General features: G+C 38.6%; 2 protein-coding genes across 4 annotated transcripts in view; both read left to right on the top strand.

Annotated features, from left to right (window-relative positions):
- LOC113116143 (transcription factor HIVEP3-like) overlaps window positions 1-14,144 on the top strand; it is a 67,498-nt gene extending 53,354 nt beyond the window's left edge. For 2 of the 3 annotated variants that reach the window (XM_026284081.1, XM_026284080.1), the window contains exons 2-7: window positions 1,434-6,055; window positions 6,195-6,340; window positions 9,414-9,589; window positions 9,701-9,820; window positions 10,825-11,438; window positions 12,394-14,144. In XM_026284081.1, the coding sequence (XP_026139866.1) occupies window positions 1,871-6,055; window positions 6,195-6,340; window positions 9,414-9,589; window positions 9,701-9,820; window positions 10,825-11,438; window positions 12,394-13,140 (5,988 nt within the window). In that variant the 5' untranslated portion in view covers window positions 1,434-1,870 and the 3' untranslated portion in view covers window positions 13,141-14,144. The remainder of the gene's footprint in view (window positions 1-1,433; window positions 6,056-6,194; window positions 6,341-9,413; window positions 9,590-9,700; window positions 9,821-10,824; window positions 11,439-12,393) is intronic. The other variant, XM_026284082.1, reaches the window with a different exon arrangement.
- A 4,354-nt stretch (window positions 14,145-18,498) lies between these two features.
- LOC113116142 (endothelin-2) lies at window positions 18,499-23,125 on the top strand. The gene is made up of 5 exons (XM_026284079.1): window positions 18,499-19,225; window positions 20,050-20,200; window positions 20,534-20,647; window positions 21,695-21,874; window positions 21,958-23,125. The coding sequence occupies exons 1-5, from the start codon at window positions 19,168-19,170 to the stop codon at window positions 22,016-22,018; spliced, it is 564 nt and encodes a 187-aa protein (XP_026139864.1). The 5' UTR covers window positions 18,499-19,167; the 3' UTR covers window positions 22,019-23,125.
- Window positions 23,126-23,374: the final 249 nt, after the last annotated feature.

Genomic DNA, 23,374 nt, shown 5'->3' with positions numbered 1-23,374 from the left:
CATTGCACATAGACAGCTATGAATAATTCACATAGTGTTCTCCCCATCTGAAACCCTCTTAATCACCCTGTTTAAGAGTAACATCAATACCATGCCAGAGGTCATTAAGCTGTCTTACACTTATTTTTGATGTATGAACAGACATCCGTTATAAAGTGATAACAACAAAGTCTCCTATCTACATTTGTCTTTCTCTGCACTTTTAGTTTACATCTGTTTGTATAAATCCTGATAGAAATTCAATCAACCAAGCGGTGTAATTCTATAATAAACTGTATGCCCCATTCGCGATAATAACCCTGTGCAAATCAGGTGAATTCATTATAAATTTGTGGTTCAGTCCTTTTGCAGTCAAATATATACCTATTTTATCATGAATAATGATGAAGGTCTCAGTATTGTTATATCTTCTATAATTGCTTGCTGATGATAAAAACACTGTGTAACCAAAGCCTACCTCTGCTCTGAGAACGCTCATTAAATTGTTGCGCATCACTCAGCCAGGAGCAGCTGTTAGAGATGGCAAACTCAGTCAAGAATCTGTCAAGTTATTTCAAGAGGAAGTTTTTTTTTCTTTCATCTCAGTGTTTTTCCCTCAGTGAACACCAAGTAATGAAAACCTAAGATGCTATAGTTTTTGTGAACATATGGAAAATATGTAAGACACCTCACTGAAACAGTACATTTTTACACAAATTTAATATTTTTGATGTTTTCCAGTAAAATTATACCTAATGTAAATTTTCTTGAAGCAAAATTGTCTAAGATAGTAAGACTTGTTTACAGATACTATATATTTAATTAAGTATATTTTTCTTTTTGTTAGATTTAGGCTTAATTTATAGGCTAAAGTCAATTCTAGATATTTCCCTGAACGAACAAAAAAAACATAAGTTTACTTCAGAACAAGCCTTAAATACTAATTAAGAATATTTTTTTCCAGTTTAGTCAAAAACCTGGAACCCTGAATTTATTCACAAAAATTAATTATTAGTTCAAATTAACCAATTTTTTTTCTTTAGAGAGTGGGAGAAAAAGAAATCAGAAATAAACTATACAACTACTGTCTGTTTAATTTTTGTCCATCTCAAAATACAGCCAAAATACATGATCTCTGATTGAATTGGTGGATAAACATCATTGCTCATATAAGGATTAAGTTTTACCCACAGTGTGCATTTTGTGTTATTGTCTTGTAAATTCACTAAAGAGATGGTCCCTAGCACTCCTGGCTGAGAATGTTTTATAGAATTATCTGTCAGGAGTTCTCTTATAGCGGTTTAGAATCAGGAATAGGAATTTATGATTTGCAAATTAATCTAAGTTGATTGATTTAAATAATTAAAAATGAGTTAAGCAGTAGTTGGTTGCTGCATTTTTTAAATAGCTTACCCAAAACTAACCACTTCTTTTATGTTTCTGTGTCTCTGCAGGGCTAGTGAAGTTCTTACATGCTACAAGCTGAAGATGGGAGACAAATAGGTCTTAAAGAATTATTCAATGTCAGCAGAGAAAGTGCCTCAAAAGCATCTTGAGACATTCTTTGCCAAGCCCCATTGCCAGGCATCAGCCCAAAAGACACAAAAAGATGAATTTCACCAAGGCTGTTTGTGAACAGGAGAGGCGACATTTAAAACAAAACCAGCACTCACATATAAGGCGGCTGCATACTGACATGGTTTAATTATGCCTTTCTCAGTTAAGACACCATCCGGTATCTTATATTAATTATGGCATAATACAATTAGCCCCCTAAAGCAAGTATAAAGTCTTTTTCCCTATCGGAAGAGTATTGATGCAATGATGTTTATCGGATTGATCCTCAAAGCAGCACTCCCATTGCATCTTTGAGGCCTCCTCCCCACATCCTATGGAGGCGGAGGAAAAGCAGTCGGCCGATGGAGTGCGGTCTGGTGGGCAACAGCAGCCATCAGAGTCTTTGTTAGCAGCGCAGCTGCCTCAGTTACAGCAACAAACTACCTCACAATCTGTCCATGGATCACGTGGCCGCCCTCAACACAGGCAGCCAAAACGCTTTGAAATGCTTCAAAGGCAGAAGCAGCAGCAACAGTCACAGGCGGGTGGATCATCTTGGCAGCTTTCAGAAGTACCTGGTCCTTCAAGAGGCAGCTGTTCTGCCCTGGGAGATCCATCTCCCCAAATTCAAAGTGTTAAGCAAACTCAGTCTCTGCACAGTGTGGAATTACAGGAAGGCACCCCATGTAGACGAGAACGTAAACCCCAAAAACCAGGGAAATATGTGTGCACATACTGCGGCCGTCCTTGTGCTAAGCCTAGCGTCCTCCAAAAACACATCCGATCTCACACTGGAGAGAGACCTTATCCATGTGTTCCATGTGGCTTTTCCTTCAAGACCAAAAGCAACTTGTACAAACACCGCAAATCCCATGCGCATCGAATAAAAGCTGGCATGGCCTCAAGTCGTGAAGAAACCAGTTTCATTGGGCCGGAAGGTGGAGCCTTAAGAGATGAGCAAGAGGAGGGTACAGAAGGAGAGAGTTCAGGTTCTGAGGATGAGACGGGGCAACACCAACCATCTACCTCACAGGGCAGGCCAACTCTGAAGAAAAGCAGTAAAGTGGAATTGTCATTTATAGAGGAGGGTCCCCAAACTGAGGATTCACAGGCAATCAAGCAAAGGTTAGCTATGAGGCTAAGCGAGAGGAAGCGAGCTCCCAGAGCATCTTCAGATGAAACGCGATCCTCACTGGGTCCCGGCAGCAAGGGGAGCACAGAATCTGGCTATTTTTCCAGTTCTGGGAGTGCTGAGCTTTCTCAAGTGAGCCCACCAAATGCCAGTGCTAAAACATATGCTGAGATAATTCTAGGAAAGTATGGACGCTTAGGACAACAGCAACGAATTTCACATCAACAACTGCAATTATCATCATCTTCAGGTCAACAGGAAAAATCAATCCCTTTCACTGTTCCTAAGACACAAGTCATTGAGCATATAACTAAGCTAATTACTATAAATGAAGCCGTGGTGGATACAAGTGAAATTGATAGTGTCAAACCAAGGCGTTCTTCACTCTCTAGAAGAAGTAGCATAGAGTCTGTAAGATTCTCTTCACCCAAAGAACCCTGTGTTCTTGAACCAAAAGCGGATGCCCCAAGCTCTTGTGGCGCTGCTGTTCAACTTATTCCTGGTACTTTTGCAAGTGAATTACCTGGCTCATACTTGGCTGAAACAGAAACACTGACTGGTCAGAGCTCCAGTGCTCTTCTTTATAGGAGTCAATCAGTGCCATCTTCTCGTAATACTTCAGATACAGCTTCACGCGGCTTTCGTTTAAGTCATTCTTTTGATGATCAGCAGGCCATAGCAGCTGAAATGAGGATTGGGCCACATCAACGTATGTTACGACGCCAACCAGCTATTGAGGTGCCAGTTGGAGTGGACCTCATTAATGAGGATGCAGGTCCTTCTTCTAGTTTGAAAGAAGTAGAATCGGGAAAGAAACAAAATAAGGAATTACACCTTTATGAGTGTGAAATTTGTGGCACTCACTTGAATAAGAACTCTTACACCGCACACAGATTAGTGTGTACGAGTAAATCTCCACACTGTCTGCAAAGTGAGGAAGGCAGTTATTTTATTGAGAATCAGCCACAGATTATGAGCTACAAGTTCAAAGCAATGGCCATGGCTGTGCGCAAAAGGAAAAAAAAAGAAGAAAGTCTTGAGGAAGACCCTCCCAGTCCAGGTCCAACAGCAGTGTCTTTCAGCTCCCAGCCTCCATCAATGCTAGGCAGTATTGATAATCAGGGCACACCTCATGGCCTTTCACAGAGCGAGGTAGAAAAAAGGAGTTCCTGGAAAGAAATTTCTGTTATCCAGCACACCAGATCCTTTGAAAAACAGGAAAGCATCTCTATGGCAAATCAGGAAGCAGAGTCAGAACACGAGCAATCACAGGAGCCAAAACCAATCTCTACATCGCGGTTAATTCGTCAACATAACATTCAAGTGCCAGAAATTCTTGTTACAGAGGAGCCAGATACTGAGATGGTCATTCATCCAGCGTGCACGTACACCTCTAAAGAGTCAGAAAAAGTGGAGGAATTCCAGTGGCCTCAGCGTAGCCAAAGTATGGCTCAGCTCCCTGCAGAGAAGCTACCACCAAAAAAGAAGCGTCTCCGTTTAGCTGAGGCAGCCCAATCATCAGGAGAATCTAGCTTTGAGTCAGTATCCTTGCCACACAGCCCAAGCCAAGAGAGCAATGTTTCCCATGCCTCCAGTCGATCTGCATCCTTTGAGGAATCTGGAAGGCCAGACACAGAGATGCAAAGTGGTACCTGGATCTCCCAAGGCTCTCACATGCTGACTGTTCCATCAAGTCTTCATCAGCACCATCATTCTCACAGAGAGATGCGCCGCTCAACCTCTGAACAGGCAACTGCAAGTCCTTCACACCCTGCACATGTAGAGGAAACAAGAAGTAAGTCATTTGACTATGGCTCCCTCTCTCAAGAGCGCACTTTTGCTTCTTGGAAGGAGAGGAGGAAATGTCTCTTGGTGAAGCACGGAACCCTTGGTGAACCTGATCAGGAGGAGCCATGTACTAAACCTGGCATCTCCACTGTTTGCCAGTCCTACTTAGGTCATCCTCCATTCAAATACACAGAGCATAGAATGGAAGGCAGGATCCCTAGGATTAGCTCAGATCATATAGGGAAGACCCTGCAGCTCATCCAATCCCCTCTTTCACTCCCACCATCAGTTTTCCCCCTACAACAAGCAAACCCAGATTTTTGTTCCCCAAGTCAGCTCTCTAGATTCCTTCCAGTCACAACAGCAGTAATTTCTACCCAGATGTTTCAGCAAGCCTTCCTTCACAGTGAGCCACCTCCACCACATCCAAGACCCATAGAATATGTAGAGCGCCTGGGATTACCCCTTCAACCACTCACTACTTTATTCCCGCTACAATCCAGTGATGTTGCTCAGGCTGTTTGCTTTCCCATGCCAGGTGGTCTGACTATTCAGGTTCCCTCGGGGCCTCTTTTCAGTGAGTCTAGGTCATCACCTTCCTCCTTGCATACTCCCAGTCATTCACAACAGCAGCTAGTCACCCGCCACAACCCCCGTCCTGTGATTGCCCCTTGCCTTCAACAGCTAATGCCAATGGTGTCTCTTGTAGTGCCTGTGCGCTTACAGACTCACATTCCTACCTATGCTAGTGCCATGTATACAACCATCTCACAAATTTTAGCCACAACGCAACATCCAGTCTGCTGCACAGCTATGGTAATCATGGGTAAGCTGGAGGGAGACAAGCTTCAGAGATCTTACCTTAGGCTGCCCTCGCCTAGCCCCAAGAGCTATATTCCCTTGCCGCTCCCTATTGAGCATGGAGCAGTTGCTTCATCTGATGATAGCTGTGGACACCTTGGTGCTGGAGGAAGTAAGCGAATGCTGTCACCTGCAGGTAGTCTAGAACTCAGTTTAGAGGCACAACGGCATCAAAAACGGGTGAAAGAGGAGGAGGAGAAAGAAGAGTGCAACAAGGAAGATGACGTTAACAAATGTGACAATAAATCTCAGGAGGTAGGTCAGGGAAAAATTAACAAGAGGCTAACAGTGGAGACAGCGGGGAGGGCCAAAGATCCAAGAGAAGTACCTGAAAGAGAAAAGTTAATCAAACAGGACTTAACCCAACACAAATCTGAGACCTTGAAGGAAGAGGGAAGGAAAGAGGCAGGAGATCGGTATGCTCCAAGGGTAACAAGTCCAGAGAGAACCATGGACCCCTCATACCCCAGTCTGCATACCACTACATCCGTCAGCTGGTGCTACTTGAATTATACAAAGCCCAACCCCTCTACACACAGAGATTCAACTTCTGTCTATTCCTCGTGGAGTGTTAGCATGCATAACCCCAATATACCTGGCTTGTCCACCAAAATATTACTGTCCCTGCTGCACTCCAAACAGAAATATAGTGCTGAGACATACACTTTGGCTACAGCTCCACCGTCAACCACTGACAAGCTGGTTCCTACTGACAGCAAGACAACTAGTGCATCAGAGGTAAACATCACTGTAATTTTTCATTTCAACACATTGCAGAGATTAATAAATAAAAATGTTTTAAACTGCCTGCTGGTGGTGGTGTTGTGTATAGATTTACTACAATGTTGGTGAATTAACCTGTCTGTCTGGAGTGTAGGTATGTGCTTCTCCACCCAACACACCCATCAAAGTAAAAGAGGAACCAACAAATGAACAGGGCGATAAAGAGAAGAAGAGTGCTGATGACATGCCCACTACTTCGACTCAAAGTGAGACGGCACGTATTCGCATTTTTGAGGGCGGGTGAGTAAATTCTTGCTTGCTATTTTTGAATCTGTAGCTGGTCAAGATAAGATAAAATAGTTTAGATACAGTAAAGCTTAAATAGTTAGTTATACTACAAGCTACTAACAATACAATATTGTAAAAATAGCAATGCAAAGTTTTGTCATACTAGACTTCTGTTTATTGGAACAAGTAGCTTGTCACTGAAAATGCATTATTTAAAAATAGTTGACCTTCCCTGTATACCTTGTTGCAAAAAAAAAAAAGGGTATGCTGGTTATATATCCTGTTTTGAAGCAGGGCAGCTGGTTTAAGCTGGTCCTTAGCTGATCATGAGCTGGTTTAAGATGGTCATGTGCTTGTCCTAAGCTAGTTGAGCAACTAGCTCCTGCTCAGGACAAGCATAAACCAGCTCATGACCAACTAAGGACAAGATTTATCCAGCTCGAACCAGCTGCCATGCTTCAAAACATGCCTAACCAACATATTTTTATCAACAGGGTACAACATTTATCTATAGTATTAACTAATAATTATATAGCATATGCAGTTTGAAGTCAAGTTAAAGTCAAAGAGTATTAATAGTGCAATTTATTAATTATCTTCCTGCTATGAAAGTGAATTTTTGTAAGTGCCAATTACAGCACAGTTACCGCTCAGCTTGAGGTTTTCAGTTTATTTGCTGTGTGAGTGACAAAGACATGGTACTACAGGTGAGCCTACGAACCATTAGGGACTTCATTTATCCTGCCTTGTTCAGTTGTCTGCAGAATTCACACCTTGCTTAAAGGTTTGAATTTGGATGGAGCGGAGTGCTGATAACTTAGTAGCTCTGCAGATTTATTTTTGAAGTCTGCTGCTCATTAGTGTGGTGCCAACTAAATCTGCATACTGTAGCACAGTTAACAAGTAACAACATCAAGATTAAACATCACCTTGAATAAATACAATAACTACTGAATTTCATGTCCGCACAACTTCACAGTGAGATAATAATTTGTTTGTTTTTCTTAGGAACAATAACTAACTGTTGTTAAATTTGTTGAGATAAGATAATCAAAATACTACACAACATTAATATTCATGAGTACATTATGAAAGAAGCAATGCTTTGACCCTAGTTTGTGTCCTTTTTAGTATAAAAAAAATGTAAGGACAGCAGATTGATGGATGAATGGATAATAAAAAGCAGAGAAAGGAAAGCTGACCTGTAAATATCAAAAGCTTTGGATTCATTAGCTGGGTCTCTTGAATTCATCTGCTTATGCAGGGATCTCAATGTGGCTGAGTGCTTAAACTGCGGCAACAACTCACTACAGCCTGCATTTTTATCCCTGCTTCCTTTGTCTCTCTCGCTGCCTTTATTTCGCTCATACGCTTCTTCCGCCTTGCACACCCACGCACTCCCTAATCACATCAGTCTCTATGCTCTCTGTCTCACACTCACACACACACACATACACACACACACTCCATTTTGTCTCCTAAACTTCTCACATCCATCAGCACCCTTTTGTCTCTGCCCCCCTTCATAACTGTATTTGTTGTTTGCTTTCTTCCTCATGAGCAGAACACTATCTTACTGAAGGACAAAGTTGCCAGTTTTTCTGTAGGCACCAGCCCCTTTCAAAGACACCTTTCTAAAAATAGTCGACAGGTGTGTTTGTATATTAAAAGACTTTAATGTCATCCCTCTGATTGCATTTGCAGTGTCCTAAATGCAAGATGGGTCCCACAAAATGGAGTGTACTAGATTCCTTTTTTTTTTATATACTTAGGAACAGATGTTTAGCAAGTTGTTTTCTCTCCACCCCATCCATTTTTACACTTTTCATGAAAGCCTACAGACAGCTTTCAGAATGCATATGCTGTCTATAAAAACATATCCCATCCTGCTGCTACTGTAGCTGACATAAAGCAGATCAGGATTCATACTCTAGCAGTCAATAATGCAATTTTGCATTAATATATTCTCTCTGACTGTGGTATTCACAGCATTGCCTCCATAAGCCTGTAACAAAGATTTTCACATCAAGCTTTTGAACAGCGAATTTTATATATATTATAATTATTATTAAAAATATAATAATAAATTATATACTTATTATTGTTAAATACATAAAACATGTGCTTATTTTTTATTATTCACTTTTCTCTATTTAATGTTTTTATTTAATTTTTAAGTTTACGTAAAATGATTTATGTTTGTTGCTAGAGTATATATCAAGTATGTTTGTTAACCCCAAGAGGGTTATTAGGACCATTTTGATTGTCTTATATCAGCCTAAAGAGGTTTATTTTACTGTGCTGACTGGCTCTGCAGTTTTCTGCTTATTAAATAAATATATGGATATGAAATGAGGATTTAAGTTATCTTATTATCTTTAATTAGGTTAATGTTTCTGCTAAATAGAATAGTCTAATACAACAAAAATCAGTCTAGCAACCACACAAGCACTGCAACAGTATTAGAAAATGTATATATTGTTGTTAATCTTTAACACAAATTACTTTCTCTATGGACTAGTTATCTAGCGTATTTAGCACCAATGTCTTTCAAATTTTTCCTCTCTCGTCTAACTTTTTTGTTCCTAGCCAAGTTTACTTTTAAAAGCATTGTTTTATACATTCCTGATTGTTTTTGAATATAATAGGAATATAAAAATATGAAGTAATGCCATTAAATACAACTAAATCTCTTGTACATTACATTGTTCATTGGGTAAACTTGTATTTGTTAAGAGACCTTCAGTACGATATGACGCATGATATGGAGTTAATAAAGTTGTATATATGGCCAATTTTATCTCTCTTTCCCCAGTTGGAATTGTCTTGCCAGCAAAAAACACATCATTTGAGCCAAAGCATGGTTTCTTGAGACCATCAGTGGTCTGACAAGTGCTGAAAATATATAGTGGCAGTCCAGACCTCTTCTAATGAGGGATTCGGTGTTGTGGAAAATTTATATCAGGATCCTGCCAAAGTGAAGACTCTATCTTTATATTATTCATCTTAATGAATCTATTATTTTTATTAACCTATCTGTCTGTCTCTCTCTCTCTCGCTCTCTCCGTCTCTCTTACCTGAGCAGGTATAAGTCAAATGAGGACTATGTGTATGTTCGGGGTCGAGGGAGAGGAAAGTATGTGTGTGGAGAATGTGGGATTCGCTGCAAGAAGCCCAGCATGCTAAAAAAGCACATTCGCACTCATACAGACGTCCGTCCTTATGTCTGTAAGCACTGCAACTTCGCCTTTAAAACCAAAGGTAGGCATATATCATTTTTCAAACACATCCCATCCAGCTACATCACAGTTCCTCTCTGTTTGAGTTCTTGTCACAAAAAACGATGTGATTTTTGTATTCTGTGTAATGGAGAATACCCTTTCCTAAAAGGGAACCTTACCAAACACATGAAGTCCAAGGCCCACGGCAAGAAATGCCTGGAGATGGGTGTGTCAGAGTCATCTGTGGATGAGCTGGAGTCTGAGGAAGCAGGTAGGGTTTCCAAAAAGAGTTTTTGTGGTTTGATGAACATCAGGGGTGGGAGTGACAATATGTAATTGCAGTTTGATGATTTAAGCCATATTCCACAGGCATAGTTTATTGTTACATTACATTCATATGATACTTCAGAACTTCACACATTGAAAATGCAGATGGCTTATGGTATAGTGAAGTATACTGTACATTTCAAAACCTTAAATTGCTCACCCTTTCTGCTACATGCTAATTCTAGAACATATTCCACCATATCCAGATATTTTTTAGCTTGTTTGCTTCATTGGTGCAAAAGTGATGTCAGCCTTGCAGTGTGCTTTCAGTCTTGAAAGTTGAAAGAAGCCAATGAAAATAGTTTGCCATAAAGAGAAGCAAGACTGACCTTCAGTTTACTGTGTTTATATAAAGCCAGAACTGAAAATGGCCTTTCTCTCTCTCTCTCTCTCTCTCTCTCTCTCTCTCTCTCTCTCTCTCTCTCTCTCTCTCTCTCTCGACATTTTTTCATTCTCAGTTCATCTAAGAGCTGCAAGGAGATTTCATTCAGTCACATTCCATTCACTAGATTTTAAATGTAGCTGGTGAATGAAGCACGACTCAAAAACATATATTCTTTTTTATTTATTTTTATTTGAATGTTATATATAGCTTTCCCTGGGAGATTAATGAGAGTTTATGAGAGGAGACTGGGGCTAGTTGTCATAAGAGCTTTGAGTCAAAATTGTTTATTTTTATATTTTTATAACTATATAGTTTTATAGTTATTACTTTTAACTCTATTTTTGAGCAAATAAATGCAGACTTGGTGAGCCTAAGTGACTTCTTGTCAACCCCAGACCTTTCAACAGTAATACTAAAATGACTTTCAAGAATGAGTCTACAACTATGAATATTAACTGGATTAAAAAGTGTGTAGGCTGACCTCGATCTCCCATTTGGGTTCATATTTTGATCGTATTGACTCCTTTGTTACATTTATGAATGCATTCATTTCTGTCCAACAGGGGGCAGTGAGGAGCGGGTGTGTGAGTCAGAAGAACAGGAGGAGCACCAGTTTTCTGATGTTGAAGATTCTGAAGCAGAAGATGATGAGGATGAGGAAGAAGACTTCTCTTCCCACGATGAACCATCTTCAGCCTGTTCCACTGATACTCGTCAATCCACAGGTGACCTTTCTGAAAGTGGCCAAGGCCCACAGACCGAGCCCTCTGACCCTGCAGCCAAAGAGGAACACTCCTCACCCCACAGACCATGGCCTGGCATACGAGCCTCGTCTCCAGGCAGCAAGAGGGCGTTGTTCTCCCGCAAGGGCTGGGAGGTTTCCCCGAGGACCTTCTCCCCTAGCAGTGAAGGCTCTCCCCTTAGAAGCCTGTCTCCAAGGCTTGAACTGTCCTCACCCAGCCGTCATCTCTCTCCTTCCCCAGAGAGGGGCCCGTCACCCATCAGAGCCCTCTCCCCTCTCTCACCTCTCTCACCTCTGAGGCCTGTATCCCCGGCACGGTACAGGAGAGCAAGAGCCATCTCCTCTCATACGCCCCTAAAGCCCCAGCATCGGCCGCACAGCTCACCCGCAGGGCTCCACTGGGAGCCTAGCACACCAGCTACTGAGCGTCAAAAGGTTGGAAACGCAACACAATTTAAATAATGTTTTCAATATTACATTTCTTCTCTGCGCTTTCAAAGTAAAATGTCCAGTGAGTGAGCACAAAAAAAGAGATGAACATGAATGTGGCAACATTACATTATGTTGGTTGTTGTACATTTATCAACAGTTCAGATGTTTGTGTCAAATTTGAAAACAACATAGCACCTAAATTACTAAACCCTGCCTAGCAAAAACTAATGTGAGATAAAAGTAACATCGACATTTTCTGATGTTGGTTGTTGTACATATGGCAGGAGTAAGTGAGTGCATGGTCATATTTGAAAAGAAAATACACCCACTAAACCCTATCTAGAAAAAGCAAATGTTTCATAAAATCTCAGTTTTCTTAGAAAACAGATGAATGTTATTGTGAACGTTTTACTGTCTTAGTTCTATGTATCACATCAAAGGCAAACCTGAGATAGAACATCATTTGATAGAGCAGTTATACCATTTTATCTTACTTTTACAAGTCTTTGTGTTTCACGGGACTCGTACCCAAAGGGTTCTGCATCCTTCAATATTGTTCCAGCTGAGCTGCCAAGAAAGTTTACTTTGTTAAAAAGACATACATTTGGAGCAGTTTATGTGATTAGTTAAAAATGAGGCATATGGTAAAAAGTGGTCATAACATAGTATTATGCAAGGAACTGCAAATTTTTCTTTTCAGTCTGTGTGAGATTTATTATTATTATTATTATTATTATTATTAAATGTTGACAAATGTTTTTTGATTGTATGAAATGTAAATTAAATGATAATCAGAAAATATTTTAAACTCAAACCAAAAAATGTTACATTAAAAATATATACTGGCTAGGAAAATATGATGAAGAAAAAAAAGAAAGAGTCAAAAGGCAAAAACAATGAAGTTTCAGTTATTACAAACTATACAAGTTTGATTGCAGCACCATGTCTCCCCCTACAGGACAAGCCTGGTACTCAGCCAACTCTACAGGAGCATATGCCTCTGGATCCCTGCCTGCTTTCCCCATCCCTACGCTTCTCTCCAAGTGAGTCTTTCCCTCCGAGTCCAGGGATGCTACGAACAGTGGACCGCATGTTTAGCCACCTTCCTTTACACTCCCAAGATCAAGTCCGCATGCCCTATCACATGATACCCATTGGGGGCATCCAAATGGTGCAGCTCAGACCCCGAGCACGCCCCAAACTGGAACGACAGTCATCCTCCACCCCTTCGCCCACCTCTCCCAAAGAGGACTCCCCCTTTTCCCTCACCAGGAGGGATTATCCATGGATCTCGTTTCCGGAAACCAGTCCGCAAAGGACTCTGGCGAACACCAGGACAAAAAGCAAAGATGACGGAGCCAGCCGGTCTGACCTGTCTTGTCCCAGTACAAGCTCGACGTTACCCAAACTTCTCCCTTCACAACACGGTGGAGGGGAGCAATGGACTGCAAAGGTCAGAAAGCAATATGGCGACTCGAGCTCCGCCACAAAGACTTGCACCTCCGGTCCCGAAACATCCAGGAAAGCGGCGGCAGACAGCGATGAAGGAGCTGAGAGGATCTCACGGGGGGAAGTAGCGAGTTCCCCTTGTGAAACGGAAAAGCCTGTAGCGGCGCCACTCAGGGGACGTGGCTCTTTTTCAGAAGGATGTTCAGGATCTGGCAGTGCTCCTCAGAGCCAGGACGGTGATCCAGATAGCACTTAAAAGCCTCTGTGCACAGTGGTGAAATGCTTTCTACTGCTAATACTACTATTGTTTTTTTGTTTGTTTTTGTAATGCGCTTATTTTTATATATACAACATTTTCAATACTATTGGTAACTTGGTAAATGTTTGTTCTGCAATATTCAAGATTGTAATATGATGCACTTTTTTTTTTCTTGGAAAAAATATTTCTGTAAATGGATTTCGTCTGTCCCTCCTGTATCTTTATTGACATTGCAATCTTAATATATCTATTTCAATATGTATATGTTAAAAAAAAAGAGAGAGAGAGAGAGAGAGAAAACTTGTACTTGCAAAATATTACAAATTGGTATGATTACATTTCTAAATGACCAAGATGAAAACTTAAATCAAGAGTAATTCCAATATTTCGTCTCTTGTCCAGTATTGCGCAAATTCTAGTGATGTGTGCCTTTTTCTGTCCAGATATACTGCTTGAAGTGTCAAAGATAAAAAGCTCTTTCTTTTTGTGCATATAGATTTTTTTTGTGTGTGTTTTTAATATGAGCTGGTATTTGAAGAAGCAAAAGGATTTTCTTTATACGATAGGGTAAACGAGAGAGACGTTGCTGTTATATAGACAAGAAACAAAGGTTTCGGCGGCAAGCCTTGCAGGGAAATTGCACTGACGTCATATTTTTTATAAAACAAGTGATTAAATGATTAGATAAATTGTCTCTGTACAGATAGAAAGTCTATGGTCCATATTTATTGCCATGTGAAAATATGAAAATGCCTATGTTTTGTTTACTTTGGTTTTCAAAGGGATTTCTATTGTCATTTTTATTATTATTTACACTTTTTGTTAATAGTTTTTTTTTTTTAGTTATGACCTCAAGACTTGAAATGAAGAAACTGGACAGGCTTTTCAGTGAAGTCGGTCAATAGCCGAAGTTCTGAGTGGATCAGGTGCCCTCCAAATTTGTCAGACATTTTACATTTCTGAACCAATAAAGGTACACCAGGAATTACTAATCCTGCTTATGATTGTGTCCAGTGTTTTTGCGACCAGCAGATGGTGCAGTCTGTTCATTCATGCCACTTTCATTCTCATTTTCGAGTGTTCCCACAGGGACCTGAGCAGGTGGACTTCAGCGAGCTGTGTGGGAGGCATTCACTGCCTGTTCCAACCAGCTTTCATAGTTTCCGGGAGAAAAAAGATAGCAGTGTAGAGTCAAATATCTGGGCTTCCGCAAGATTTCTATTCCCAAGCGAAAAACATTCGAGTCTGAGACGTGGCAGATCATCTGCTCACTTCCTAAATGCAGTTTGTCCAAGGCTATTTCAGAAGTGTCTCTTTTTTTTAGTTCATTCTTCTTGAGACGTTATCAAATTCAGTTATGTCATTTTTTTTGTTGTTTTCTCCATGTAGAGTTCCACAGCTGTGTGTGACAGATGTGTTTGCTGTGGAGAGCGTTGCACAGACCTTGAAGCCACTCTGTCATTTCATCCAACTTTTTAATCTGAAAAGATTCAATACAGGCTGTGCTATCGGCATGAACAGACATAATGTGAAATGTTTCATCATTCACAACAAATTTTATGCAGACTATCTTATATTAGATTATTACTTTTAATCAGTTACTCATTCTACTAAATAAGCATTTACTGAGGATCTGTGTGAATGTGTACAGACAATCTTCTGTTTCAGTCTAGAGTCCTTTAATAAGAAGTAGAAATAGAAAGAATGATATTGAGCTCAGTTATATGATCCCACCAGGATCAAGCTTTGTGTAAGTATCATTCTCATGTCAAAAAATGTAAGTAGTACTATCATTAATAAATAGAAATCTACAGGTTAAATAGGTCAAAATCTGAATGTGGTTCCACCCCAGTGCAGTTAGTGGTGTACCAGTATCTTTATTTGCCTTATCGTTATCACTTACTCTTGAATACAGTTGGGTGTAAACATTAACCATCCCATTAAGTGATCCATTCCACAACAATGTGTTTTATGTTCAGTCTCTGTTTTTGCGACAGTCTGACACTTGGGATGGTCTTTATACAACACTGGAAGATATCAATCCAAAACTATGCAGGTGTGTATATTACACTTTTTTTCCTTTTTCTTTTTTTAAAACAGCTTCTTGGTTTAACTGAAAATCACTACAGTATATTTAGAAAAAAAACACTGTTTTTGAAGAAATTTTGAAAAAAATGTTTTAAACCATAGTAAAAATGATATAATTTAATATAATATATAATATAATTTTCTGTGAATTACCATATAACTTCTGGTAGAATTGTGTATTATGACATAAAACTGTTATGCCTGAATTCAGGGGCATAGCCATCTTTTCAGAAGTGAGGGGGACAGAAATCACACACACACACACACACACACACATATATATATATATATATATATATATATATATATATATATATATATAAACATTACAATATAGCTTACTAGTCAACTGTTTTTTAACAGTAAGATTTTTAATGTTTTGAAAGAAGTCTCTTCTGCTCACGAATAAGCACTGCATTGTTCATATACTTTATCACCTGCTGGAGATTTTTTTGGACTTGAAAAAACCAAAACCAAAAACAACTGTTTTCATGCAGATAGCTGGACGCTATTGCCCATATTAGGAGTTTCCTGGTATGCCTTTCTGCGCGAGAGCGTCCTCCGGCTTCGAGTTTGAATGAAACACACACTGAGTGTTTAGCGCTCTGTGATGTTCATCTTGCCTTCTAGGTCCGAAAAAAAAATCAGGTATTGCGCAGAGTCTATCCTGTCTCTTTGAGTTTAAATCTATATTTATTCACACCAGCTCTTGAAAGCTTCTATACGAAAACTCTGTCCGCCTCGTAATCTACGCCCATGCTAAATTCATCCGTTTTTTTTTTTTTTTATATATTCAGTTCTGGTCTCTAAGGTCTCCAAGATTCTGCTGCAATCCTTAATATATAACCAGGAAACAGGAAGTTAGAACTACTTGAAAGTAAAACAGAAGAGTCACTTAGTCTTACTGATGGAGGGAGGTTGAGAATGGAAAGTGCAGAGCAAAACTAAATGTTCATGGATAGGTCAAAGGAATGAGAAGGACTGTAATTAAAGATAAACAAATGTGTTTATAATAGGAGGGGACAGAGACACCCTAACCGCATTAAAATGCTAATACTACGCCTCCCTCCACATTCTGGACACACCATGTGCTTGTGTGTTTATGAGTGAGTGGCTGCTGTTTTCAGACTAATTTGTTGATGTGCATGAAAGTAAATGAACAGGAAGTTCAAGTACAAATGGATTTTTCATGTGAAGTGGTATCAATAGCTATGATGTCAAATATGGCTTTCCTTAATTTAGTTGTCACATATTTGTGAAACAAGCAGAAAAGTTATGGGAAAATAAAATATTTAATAATTAATCATTATATAAATCCTGCTAAGCTTTAAGTGTTGTTTAATCTTTTTACTGTGATGATAACAAGGATAAAGTATTTTAACTGTGCACTGTTTGAAACAACAGGTTAAACATTACACATATAGTAGAGGGCAGTGGATTGTGTAAGATTGAGATCAGTCAGAAAGAAAGAAAGTAATACTTCTATTCAGAAAGGAGACTGTAAATAATAATGAATAATGCAGAATATTGCGACTGAACACCTAAGTCCTACAAGCGTCTAAAATTCATATTCTGTGTGAACTGTTCTTCAAGGATGAGAAAGGAGCTAAAAATGTAACAACTGTCTTTAATCAGAGCGCACTCCCATCCTCTCCTCAGAGCAGCTCTCTGATCAACATGCTCTGAAGGAAGAGACCGGAAAGAACCTGATAGGATTTTGGAGGGATGAGCACATTTCCTCTGTCTGTGGAATGCAGAGGAATATGTTCTATCACTCCACAGTGTCACACATTCTTTCATCCATCTGCAGAAGATAGGATTTGGCAGCGCTGAAAAGAAAACTTTCTGCCAAATGTCTGCTAAAGCTCATTTCTTGCTCATAAATGGCACAAGACTATATGAGCCAAAACACATTTGAACTGGATGCAAATGAGCAAAAAAGGAAAAAAGTTAAAGTTTTCAAGAACATATTTAAAACTGTCAACTATAAAAGTGATTTAAAGCATCCTGTCCTTCACAATTCAAAATATTTGCAGTGTATCAAATCTTTCTATCTGAGTGTGGGATGATGTATGCAATCTGTATGTCCAGATTAGTAATTTAATACGATTTCCATATTAATATTCCTATCAGCACGAGGGACTTTTCTCTGCAACGATGAGAGATGTGCTTCAGCAAACTCTCATCTGGGTTTTACGATGCAATTGATAAAACATGCTAATCAAAGTATGTGGTGAGATTATGTTATGATGCATTTGCATGACCCACAGTGACTGCTGATGACTCTCCGTACACATGTGCTGCAAAGTCTGTGAATGGACACTGTGTGCACATCCCACGCTAGGGGGCCGTATTTGCAAACTCAGCCCGATACCTGCGAGGCTGTGCCCTGTGTCTTATCTTTGCACAGGTCACGACAAACCATCACGGAAACCCCGCTTTGCTTATGCACTGATGAACATTGCTCATCTTCAGTCCCTGTATGGCAGATTTCTTTGACAGTGCAGAGGCACTCAACGTTAATTTTCACTCATATAATTTAATGTATCTTTATAGTGATAGTTTTATAAAGTTGTATTACATTTTATTTACATCGCATTTATGCTTTTGTCTTACAGTGCATTCTGTTTTTATGCAAATTACATTATTTTATTTTATTGTATCATGCCATACATTCCCCGGTAGTGATCATTTGTGAACTTTTTTAGATGTATATATTATTTTAGTATAATGGAGATATTATTGCAGATTTTTAATTTGTGTTAAAGTGTTTGCTTTTTAATATGCACGTGTAATAGTGGTTTTAATAAATATATACCTAGTATACATTCGTAGTATTTTTATTTATATTATTTACAAATGTAATTTTAAAAAGCTTACATTTACTTACAACCTTACATTTACTTTGTATTTACTTTTATTCATTTTTGCTTTTAAATGTCTTGCGGGAAAAAAAGAAGAAGATATTCTCAGGTTTTAGTTATTTTAGTAAATTAAACTAAATTAAAATTCTAAATGTATCCTTGTCAACAAACTAAAATAAAATAAGTTAATAGTATATATTTAGTTTTAGTTTTCTATTATTAATAAATCTTATTTATTGTAAATTATAAATTGTAATTGTAATGCCTTTTCAGAAACATTAAAAGATAAGTAATTTTGCAGTAATTTAAATATCATAAGTGGTGGCATTTATGTGAGAGATTTATGTCACAATTTAATTTTATCAAAGTACCACAACAGCTCTTTAATAAAATCTAGAGGAAATGAACTGGTTTATGCTGGTCCTGTATGTAGCAACACAAAATAATCAAATCAATTTTGAATTACATTTTCATATCTCTGACCAATTTGTATAATCAGAAACAAATAGTGTCCAGAGGGTATAGGAAGCTTCTTTCCCCACTGTCCACCCACACTTGGACCTCACAGATGGGAGCTGTCCTCCAGAATGTTCCTTCTTTTCACTGGATGCTGTCTCTCCCTGCAAAGTGCATGCAATAGAATTCATGCAAATCTGCTGATATCCTCCTCTTTTCCTGCTGGCCCTCCACATCAACCCTCTTCTCACCCCTAAGTCCCATTAATTAATTAATTTAGATCAACACTGGTAAGTTCCAGGCAAGAAAGTTTTTTTTTTTCCTCTCTCTCTCTCTCTCTAGTCTTTACTCTTGATCATCATTGTTTGGGAGCTTGGGTCTCTTCCTCACAAACAATCCAATGACCCCGTGTGAGATGTTGAAGGGTGCGATGACAAGCTGGAGTTGTGCAACACCCACCCACAACAGCCATCCTAGTGGGGGTGGTGCATAGCACGAGCTATAAGTGTGGCCAAACAGGACGGTTCAACATTAGACAAGCACCTGCAGCTGAGTGAGATCCATTGGGATTGTTTAGGTGAATCTCTGCACTTCTTTCTATTGAAGCACATGCAACATGGAATCAAGAACTACTCTGATCTTCATTTTCACTTTGTGCACAACTCTTCTTGAAGGTAAAACATTTGTGTGTTATATTTCTAGTACTTATTTCATGTTTATTTTTAATTTTCTGTTTTGTTGTAATGTATATGTCAATTACTGTAAATATGATATTTTCTTATCTTTTACTTTATCTACTGTTATAATTATGTTTATATATATATATATATATATATATATATATATATATATATATATATATATATATATATATATATATATTATTTGACTTTATATTGTTGTTTTTTATTATTATTTTAGAATTAGGATTTTAGGTTTACTTGATTATTATTATATTTTACATTATATTATTATAAAAATATATATCTTATTTAAATACCTTTTTACCCGTTCCTTCATTCTCAAGCTTGTTGAGATAAAACATTTGTCATTTTATTTGGTTTTAAATTTAAACTCATTTCAAACTCCGCTTCATACAGTTCTGTAAGTGTTTATAATTTTAAACATCTGTCTGACAGTGTGTGAACACAGTCAGGGGCTCCTCTTCATTTTGTTCTAATCTGTCGTCTCAGTGTCGACAATTAAAGCCAAAATTGACAACTCAGCACAGATGTGTGTGAATAGCTGTGAATTTTATAGCTGCCCGCTATTCGTTAAGATCAAACATCTGAGACCTTGTTCGTCATTACATAAGATAGCGGGGAGAAGTGGGAGTAGATTGAGGTGATAAATCAAAATCATAAAAATATAATAACAACATGTGGTGTATGGAGCTCATAATTTCTTTGAGACTCAGTCATATAGTCGCTGCTGGAGTTTTTTGGCCCAGAATGATTACAGAAAGTTTTATGGACCGCAATATATCTCTTGTCTGCAGGCTGGGGGTTGCCTCTAGTGCCCCAGACTGACCCGAGTGACCCGTCTGCAACCCACAGGGTCAGGAGCAAACGCTGCTCCTGCAACAACCAGCTGGATTCGGAATGCCACTATTTCTGCCATCTGGACATCATCTGGGTGAACACACCAAGGTGAGTGCATAAACTATGTGTAAGTAAACCAAAGCGGAAGTTCAACCAATGCTGAAAACTCTTTAGAGGCTGAATGGAAACATGAAGGTTTCAGTAAACCAATGCACATTTGTGGCTTCACTGAGTGTGTTTTTATAGCTCAGAAAGATTTACTTTTGAGTTACTGTTAATTTTATTGCTGTTTATCTGGAATACTTTTGCCGTCGGGTGTAATTCTCATGCTAAGTTAAGTTAAAAAAGTACAAAGTCCCGTTGTATTTTATTCCTGTGATTCCCTTTCTTTTGAGTTAATCAATGACTGGACCTTTTCTGGGTGTCTTCTCTCCTCCACAGTAAGACTGTGGTCTATGGATTGGGCAGTCCGTTGACTCGCCGGCGCAGGTCTACAGGCCGCTGCTTCTGTGCCAGTCCTGCAGATGAGACATGCAATGCATTCTGTCACTACAGGTGAGCCTCATCTCTCATCTAAACCTTACTGATCAAGTGTTAGCCAAGCGCAAATTTGTGTTTCATTCTTCTTTAGAAGGCTATTTTTAATTCAAGGGTGTGCACGATTAGGGTGTGTGGCGTTATCATGAAGGCGTGAGGCGATACCAGACAAACACAGTTGGAGAATCCAGACTATATGACAGGAAAATGTTTCTCATTTAGAATTACTAAGATGGAGAGAGTTTCATCTAATGAGTCAGAGTTTTAGCTAACGGCTTTCAAGCCATGACTGCTGTTTGATAGGCTTACCACAAGAAAAAAAAATGTCATTATGACGGGCTGCTAGTCATTAAAGCAATCTTATCTATTATTCCTTTTAACCACTGTTATGTATTCATAAACGATGCTGTTTTGTTGTTGTAATCTGTTGTTATGACAACCAAATAGATGATAGCTTTGATTTTGCCACAAAAACTGAACTAGTTTTCGATTAACTGCTGCGAAAAACAGCTAAATGTTAACTGACCTTGGCTAGTTTATTGTCAACGTTTTTATCATTCAACATTTTCATCATTCAAAATTCAACTCTGCAACTGATTCCAATTATATACAGTTCATCGCTGTAAATGGTTTCTTAAGTAGCTACACTGTTGGTAATGTTGCATTTTCAAAATAAAGAACTTTTGTGCATTAAAATGTTAAAAAAGTATTTCTTAACACATAGCAATGTAGCGCAACTAAACATTATAGTTAGCTAGTTAGCTAATTGTTAGTTATTTGTAGTACAGCTATCTATTTTTTAAATGGTAGCTTAGCTGTACCCAATCTTTCATTATATGCTGTTTACAAGGACTTGATGTAACAAAAGTAGCGACTGATAATTTTTCATCTGAAATTGAAATCATAATTAGCTTCTAGCTACAAACTTGAAGTAGCTTTCCCAACATGCATTGACTTCTTAGTAAATGTATTAACCATTATAGAAGTCTAATACAATCCAGTGTTTATTTTGATGCAAAGCTGATGCTTTTTTTTTCAATCTAATTTTGCACATATTTCTCCAAGCTCTGACAATCCTGCCATCATGCTGGTTCACCCATCTGAACCTGTGCCTGAAAAACAGGAACAACCCAAATCAGATCAACTTACTGTCCTAAGTAACTCCAAAAATGCCAGTCCAGGAGTTCTGGTTTTAGAGAAGTCTTCTTCCTTTGGAGCTCGGTCAGACGTCATAACCTTCTTCAGGTAAGGCATGTTTACACACCTTATTCTGCAAAAGTGCCCTCATTAACACCATTACTTACAACAAACCCATCTGACTTTTTTAGGAACCTGGTTAGGGCTAGAGCCAGAGCCATAGGAAAGGCCAGCAAGCCTGGCTACAGATGAAGTCCTTACCTAGAGGAGAGATTGGAGTGCGAGCACATGAACAAAAAATGACCCTTGTGAAGCCAAGGGCAGTAGAACATGCATACGCTGCGATCTGGAAGCAGTGTTCCTCAAGGACAGACCTGTTGAAACAGAGCCTTTGTCACATGTTTAAAACAGATTCGGAGAGATGAAGGCCTGTGAGAGGTTAAGGAAATATTTGTGACCTGTCCACTGGGACAGCACAAAAAGAGGGTTAGGTGTTAGCAACTGTCCTGTAGTGCAAACGGGACGTCAGATAATTGGCTATGAGCTACCTGACAGGATCATAGCTAGTGAAAAAACACCAAGTTTGAATGGTTAGAGATAAAAGAGAACGGTAAAGTGCTAATGAAAGTTGATTGGAAAAGCACAGATAGATAGAAACTGCATACTTCTACAATTTACTGGCATTATTGGAGCTGTTTTAACAAAACAGAAAAAGTGAAAAAAAGACTAATTTAAAAAAGACTAATTATGTTTTAGAATAGACAAAATATGACCTATATTTGAGTAGTTAATTATTTACAAACAATGTTGCAAACTGAGTGTCATGCCAAAAAGGATTGCATCTTGGACTGCAGCAATTGGAGCACCAAACTGCAACAATTTGGATTCCTTGTAACCTAAATGCTCTCAAAGTTGGCATAATAATAGGATGTTTCTGAAAATATAGCATGAGGTTGACCAATTTGTATGGAGCGTGCCACTGTTTTTAATCTCAATTCAGCTTTACCTAGCATTATATGTATTCATAAGTGATGCAGACAGTTGTGTTGTTGCAATCTGTTGTTATGACCTTATGACGGACAATAAATTTAATCCTGCCAAAAAAAAAAAGCTAGAGTACTTTCCAATTTATTGAATAGCACTGGAACATTTTAGAGCACTAAGTGTGGAGCACGCAATAAGTATGTTACTTTATGATTATAGGCTGCTGCACTATTATATATCAGCAATATGGTTTTACAACAAAGTTTTATATCATTATGATGAAATTTATGTCTTCCATAAATGTTTTTATTTTCACATACTCTGAATATGTTATATGAAATCTATTAGATTTGTTATTAAGCAGAATCCTAATAAATGCACCTCAAAAAAACAAGTATCATTGCTGGATTTTGTTTCCTTTTGAAGTACATCCGTCTGTCACTCGTCTTTTGTCTTGTCTCCGTGACACCTGCAGGAATTGGACATTATCGGATTATGGTCAAAAATGAAGCAATCGTCCACAATTACACTTCATGTTAAAACATTGCTGGCATTATCTCTTGCATACGTAGGTTTGTATAATTGCTCTGGATCACTGCCTATTCCTCGGTTGACAAAGCACCT

This window comes from Carassius auratus, chromosome 16 (genome assembly GCF_003368295.1).
Source record: "Carassius auratus strain Wakin chromosome 16, ASM336829v1, whole genome shotgun sequence".
Taxonomy (NCBI): domain Eukaryota; kingdom Metazoa; phylum Chordata; class Actinopteri; order Cypriniformes; family Cyprinidae; genus Carassius; species Carassius auratus.
The sequence above is the reverse complement of the archived record's forward strand: the minus strand, read 5'-3'. Positions and strand labels throughout refer to the sequence as shown.